At 41.7% G+C, this 7,500-nt stretch overlaps 1 protein-coding gene across 1 annotated transcript; it reads left to right on the forward strand.

Moving 5' to 3' along the window:
• Positions 1 to 548: 548 nt before the first annotated feature.
• On the forward strand, positions 549 to 6,521 carry SARC_07075 (thioredoxin reductase 2; the record flags this gene model as incomplete). Its single annotated transcript, XM_014298984.1, has 4 exons — positions 549 to 1,110; positions 2,391 to 2,531; positions 5,246 to 5,408; positions 6,370 to 6,521. Coding segments are annotated over 4 exons (1,018 nt in total), but the record flags the coding sequence as incomplete, so codon positions are not given.
• Between the last annotated feature and the right edge of the window lie 979 nt (positions 6,522 to 7,500).

Genomic DNA, 7,500 nt, shown 5'->3' on the forward strand with positions numbered 1-7,500 from the left:
ACCTATCCCCTGTGTGCCTTGAACCCAACGATAAATTCATAATAGAATTAGTTGCTGCGCCTCAATTTGTCTTCGAATGAGGATACCATTCTTTGCGCAGATTACAAATACCAAGTATATACACGTATAGTCGATACCTTCTAAGTAACTATTTGCAAGATTGGCGAAAGCAGCCTGTGTATGCAGTATCTTATCATACTTCTCATCACACTGCATTGGATTTTCGCGATTCGGGCTACCAGTATTTGCGCAGATTCCAAATAGGTACATACATTTAAGTTACGCAAAAGTCTAGTAACTATACGCAAGTATCTTACAAATGCAGCAACCAACATGTTATATACAATCGGAGGATCAACCCAACACGGGCATGCACTCAGCGTACAGGAAGCTATCATCCATAGTTAATTACACAGTGTTTTTGACTACCCACGTGCCCGTTCGTCGGACGTGGGCGTTTGTCGGCACATAACACTCATACCGTTTATCATCCTACACCATCCAGTAGCATAGATACCTCTACCATCCTTTCCCATACCATTCCAAAGTAATACGTCAACACTCCGGTGTGTCGTCCCTTCTGCCTCCGCAGGGGGCCAGCTGACTACCACCACCGATGTAGAGAACTATCCTGGGTTTCCCGACGGTATACTGGGGGGTGATCTATGCACAGCCTTCCGCAAACAAAGCGCGCGGTTCGGTACTAAAATCTACACCGAAACCGTGACCAAGCTGAAAATAGGCACCTACACCACGGGCACGGCAGATGACGGGGATAGCGCAGACGGTGAGAGTGGGGAGCCCTACAACGACGGGTCAGACAGGCGGCATCTGTCGGCTGTACACTTTAACGAGAACGATGCGATGTTCACCATCACCACATCAGCACGGGAGGTGCAGGCCAAGGCCGTTATTGTAGCTACCGGGGCTACGGCTAGGCGGCTGTACTTTCCGGGTGCGAATGATAGTGAGTTCTGGCAGAGGGGAGTGTCTGCGTGTGCGGTGTGTGATGGGGCGCTGCCTTTGTTCCGTAATCAGCCGTTGGTGGTGGTGGGTGGAGGTGACTCGGCTATGGAAGAGGCTATATTCCTAACCAAATTCGCATCAAAGGTACTGTATGGTGTGGGATTATGTGTGCTTATAAGCACACTTGTGCATGTTGGTACTGTATGGTGTGTGGTTATGTGTGGTTATGTGTTTTTATAGGCTCACTTGTGTCTGTTGGTACAGCATGCTGTGTGAATATGTGTGCTTATAGGCACACTTGTGTATGTTGGTATCTGTGAAGGCCTACGTATAGGTAGTCTCTCGGTCAAGTTTATCCACATGGGCGGTTTGTACTGGAACTTTGCCGGAGTGAGCCGTGGGGTTAGGGTTTTTGTATTCGGCCGGCAGTTCATGTAGGCGGGGGCTATTTGGATTAGAAGGTGTTTTTTTCTAGCCAAATTTGTACCAAAGGCACTGTGTTGTAGCCGGACAGTTTGCCTGTGTGTGAATATATATCGGTATAAACATATTCCCATATACATTAGTATGTGTGCGTGTAAATATATATTTATATCAACATATACCCATATGTTAGTATGTGTGCGTGTAAATATATATTTATGTAAACATATTCCCATATGTTAGTATGTGTGCGTGTAAATATATATTTGTATAGACATATTCCCATATGTTCGTATCTGTGCGTGTAAATATATATGAATATAGACATATTCTCATATGTTAGAATGTGTGTGTGTAAATATATACTAATATATACATATTCCCATATATTCGTATGTGTGCGTGTAAATACATATTGATATGTACATATTCCCAATGTTCGTATGTACGTGTGGTATGTACGTGTGTAAATATATATTAATATAAACATATTCCCACATGTTAGTATGTGTTCATGCCATACTTCTCCTCAGCGCTTGAGTTCTCTTTGTGTGCGGTGTGCGTGTAGGTGATTGTCATGGATCTTATTAATAGATTCTCCTGTAGCCGTTTTAAAACATGCATTGTATATTGGCTGGTCACGAATACGGGCGTGAGAGTGACTGAACATGCATATACATCAACACCTTCTGTCTAGTAGGTACTCTAAGTCACACATTGACCATGTTATACCCTCTACATCCACATGCAAAGGTTTATATCCTGCATCTACATCGACATACAAAGGTTTATATCCTGCATAGATAGAGACTGAACATGCATATACATCTACACCTTCTATCTAGTAGGTACTATAAGCCACACATTGACCTTGTTATGCCCTCTACATCCACATACAAAGGTTTATCTCCTTTTAAGTCACACATTGTCCATACTCTACACTCTACATCCACATAAGTCACATATTGACCATACTCTACACTCTACATCCACATACAAAGGTTTACATCCTGCATAGACGCGATACGCTGCGCGCATCTAAGATCATGCAGAAGCGAGCGCAGAAGAATGACAAGATAGAGATTGTCTACAACTCTGTGCCTGTGGAAGCCAAAGGAAACGAGTTCCTACAAAGCGTGGTGGTATGTACGTGCATGCGTATGGAACCAAACATCCGCACATGTGTGTAGCATACACACACACACACGTGTGTGTATATGGTCTTTAGTGTGGACGTGTTTGGTTGCAAAGTATGATAGCATACACACACACACGTGTGTATATGGTCTTTAGTGTGGCTGTGATTGATTACAAAGTGTGGCAACACACACACACACACGTGTGTATATGGTCTTTAGTGCGGGTGTGATTGGTTACAAAGTGTGATAGCACATACACACACACGCGTGTGTATATGGTCTTTAGTGTGGCTGTGATTGGTTACAAAGTGTGGCAGCACACACACACACACACACACACACACGTGTGTATCTGGTCTTTAAGTGTGGATGTGTTTGGTTCCAAAGTGTGATAGCACATACACACACACGCGTGCAAGTGTAGTTAGATATATAGGCACATAGTAACCGCACACACAGCGCCAATCACTCGACTGCGTCTAAGTCACATGCAGCGAATGTGAGTGCCATGCGCATGTACTCGAACGTCTCTCACACCATATGCTGCACAGCTCAGTGGTTCCGGCTTGCTGTCGTATGGGGTTGTTCTGTGTTGACACCCCTTGAGTGCTAGACGGTATATTGTACATAGGTGAAGGTGTATCTGGTGATATATCTGATTATTGTACATAGGTGAAGGTGTATCTGGTGATATATCTCATTATTATATATAGGTGAAGGTGTATCTGGAGACATATCTGGCTATTGTACATAGGTGAAGTTATTTCTGGTGATATATCTGATTATTGTACATAGGTGAAGGTGTATCTGGTAAAGATCATTCTGCGACCTTCTCCGCCCCATTAACATATGCCGTGGTGTGGTTAGTGTCGATATCAATGACTATGTCCAGATTTGCTTGGTCAACAAATCAACTATCGCAACACAACAATCAAATCCACTGCCACAACACACCAATCACCGCAATGCTTAGTTGGTACACAAATCACCACAATACACTATGTACTATTATGCTCAAGCCAAAGGACCACCAATCACCACCACATCATATCCCTCTATTCACTCTGTCAGTATATAGTAACAACAACAAACAGCACTATCACCACCACATCATATCCCTCTATACACTCAGTCAATATATAGTAATAACAACAAACGCTACTATCACCACCACATCATATCCCTCTATACACTCAGTCAATACATAGTAACAACAACAAACAGCACTATCACCACCACATCATATCCCTCTATACACTCAGTCAATATATAGTAATAACAACAAACAGCACTATCACCACCACATCATATCCCTCTATACACCCAGTCAATATATAGTAATAACAACAAACAGCACTATCACCACCACATCATATCCCTCTATACACTCAGTCAATATATAGTAATACCAACGAACAGCACTATCACCATCTCATCATATCCCTCTATAAACAAACAGCACTATCACCACCACATCATATCCCTCTATACACTCAGTCAATATATAGTAATACCAACAAACAGCACTATCACCATCTCATCATATCCCTCTATACACTCAGTCAATATAGCAGCACCATCACCATCACAACATATCCCTCTATACACGCAGGTAATATGTAGTAACAACAATAAACAGCACTATCACCACCACATCATATCCCTCTATACACTCAGTCAATATATAGTATTACCAACAAACAGCACTATCACCATCTCATCATATCCCTCTATACACTCAGTCAATATAGCAGCACCATCACCATCACAACATATCCCTCTATACACGCAGGTAATATGTAGTAACAACAATAAACAGCACTATCACCACCATAAATCATAAGCCCTATAACAACTTATAGTATATGACCGGTTGAGGGTCGATATAAGCACATATATGTTCAACAGTCAGTCCAGACTATCCGTACTTTACGGTCTGGGTAGGGGTGTTCACCTGGATGGGTTTCAGGGTTTTAGGGTTTACACATCTTGGGACATTAGGTATGTGTAGGGTTAGGGTTTTAGTTTATGGTTTTACCCTAAAACTATAAAACCCTAAAACCCTTAGGCCAAGATGAGTATGGTGATAGCCATCTTGGCTACCACGGTCATCAAGCGGAGAATGGTTTCAGTAGCACGGGGTGCGGGTGCTAGACTGTCAATTATAAAAGCTTAGTATCTACATCACCAGCAACAACAAACAGCGATAAGGCCATTCACGTACACTTACACTTACACTTACACTTACACGTACACGTACACGTACACGTACACTTACACTTACACTTACACGTAACTTACTTACACTACACTTACACTTACACTTACACTTACACTAGACTTACACTTACACTACACTTACACTTACACTTACACTACACTTACACTTACACTTACTCATACACGTACACTACACTTACACTTACACTTACACTACACTTGCACTTACACTTACACATACACGTACACTACACTAACACTTACATTTACACTGCACTTACACTTACACGTACATTTACACTACACTTACACTTACACTTACACTTACACTTACACTACACTTACACTTACACTTACACGTACACTTGCACTTGCACATACACTCCCACTTACTCTTACTCTTACACTTACACTTACTCACTTACACTTACACTTACACGTACACTTGCACTTGCACATACAATCCCACTTACTCTTACACTTACACTTACTCTTAGGTCGAGAGTACTACGGACAAGTCGAGGATAGAGCTTGAGGCTGCTGGGCTGTTTTTCGCCATTGGGCATACGCCTGCAACGGCGTTTCTCCAGGGCCAATTGAACGTAGACGAGGACGGGTATATCCTGACTGAGCCTGGGTCAACTAAGACTAACGTAGAAGGTAGGGGTTGTGTACATATCGGGTATATGTGTACGTTGTACTTGTATATGTGTACGTCACTGAGCCTGGGTCAACTAAGACTAACGTAGAAGGTAGGTGTTGTGTACGTTGTATTTGTATATATGTATGTTATATTTGTATATGTGCACGAGATTGAGTGTGGTTGAACTTAGACCAACGTAGAAGGTGGGGGTTGTGTGCATATAGGGTGTATGTGTACGTTGTATTTGTATATGTGTACGTTATATTTGTATATGTGTACATGACTGAGTGTGGTTCAACTAAGACTAACGTAGAAGGTGGGGGTTGTGTGCATATAGGGTATATGTGTACGTTGTATTTGTATATGTGTACGTTATATTTGTATATGTGTACGTGATTAAGTGTGGTTCAACTAAGACTAACGTAGAAGGTGGGGGTAGTGTGCATATAGGGTACGTTGTATTTGTGTATGTGTACGTTATATTTGTATATGTGTACGTGACTGAGCCTGGTTGAACTTAGACTAACGTAGAAGGTAGTGTTTGTGTGGATATAGGGTATATGTGTACGTCACTGAGTGTGGTTCAACTAAGACTAACGTAGAAGGTAGTGTTGGTGTGGATATAGTGTATATGTGTACGTGGATGAGCCTAGTGCAACTAGTATTTGTATATGTATACATGACTTGAGTGTGGATCAACTAAGCTTGTCGTAGAAGATAGGGTTTGGAGTGGATATACCTTACGTGTTTTCGTATTTGTAGGAAGGGAGTAGGTACTGAGTCATGCGGTTTTTAGGGTTTTAGGTTGCTGAGTGATGCTGGTTTATCTCCAGATATCTGCCCGTCTGATGAATGAATCGTCCCCAGACACTATACAGCATGCATACGTGTACATCTGTAGTATACCTAGCAGCCTACACAATCATATGCCCCTTTAATCGTTTGTAATATATCTTCAATAATTTGCAATGTACTCAGGTATCTTCGCATGCGGAGATGTACAAGACAGACAGTGGCGTCAGGCGATCACCGCTGCAGGCAGTGGCTGTCAAGCGGCGCTACAGTGTGAACAGTACTTGAGCCATGAACCTTTGCTGCCGGACGCACACTGGGCTACAGATAGTAATTAAAACATGTATTCTTCTACTTATGTTTGTATTTTTAACGGGTTGGTTCGATTTGGTTTGGGTTGAATGACGCTAGGAGAACTGGTGTTACTGTCTTAACGTGCAAGTACGATATGTTTAGACAGATAAAATTAGATCTCTATCTCTGCATATGATAAAGCTCTGATAAATTGAGATAGTACACGACCTTGTTTCCAGATATTCAATCCTAAATAGATGGCCTATTTTCTAGTTTTAAGAAAAGGAAATCCAATTATGTGATCCACATTGCTAAAACGACAACGCAAGGGCCCTGACAGATATTGTTTTATGAGACTGCTCTGTACTTATTTTTATCCCTAGACTGAAGGCTTGTGTTCTTACTTCACACAACCAAAAATCACAAACTTATGTCTTGGTATGTTTACCACACGATTTGCTGTATACCGTTTCGTATTTAATTTCTATTCTGTTGTAACAATATCGAGTATAATATCCAATCTGCGACTCAAGCAGAACGACGCACAGGAGTTAAACCAAGTAGCTATCTACTAGCACGTATACTATCAGTCCTCACTAATACATCGCAGTCAAATGAAACGGTACTTGCGCCGTATGAAGGAACGACAGTGCCGCATGCTGAAGGTATGTTGGGAATCACCAAATTTATATACACCAAGAAGGCAACACATCCTTATCAACACCTATATATCCACTGCGAAAGGTACACATAATTTTACGATACGAAATAGGTTCCATTCACAGCAGCATATATATATATAAATATATACACTCCTCATATTTTCTGCTGCTCTCTGCCAGGTCTTCCCAAGCAGCACCGGGTGTAAATTGTACTAAAATAGATTCTTCCCATTCTAATGAGTTTGGTCTAGACTCAAGTACTTCCCCAGCCCAGTCTGTGAATTGAGTCGATCTACTCGTGGTGTATACCGTAAATAGCGAACATGACTGCAATGCCTATAACTTGTGGTTCAACTTTATC

The sequence above is a fragment of the Sphaeroforma arctica genome (assembly GCF_001186125.1).
Source record: "Sphaeroforma arctica JP610 unplaced genomic scaffold supercont1.539, whole genome shotgun sequence".
Lineage (NCBI taxonomy): Eukaryota > Ichthyosporea > Ichthyophonida > Sphaeroforma > Sphaeroforma arctica.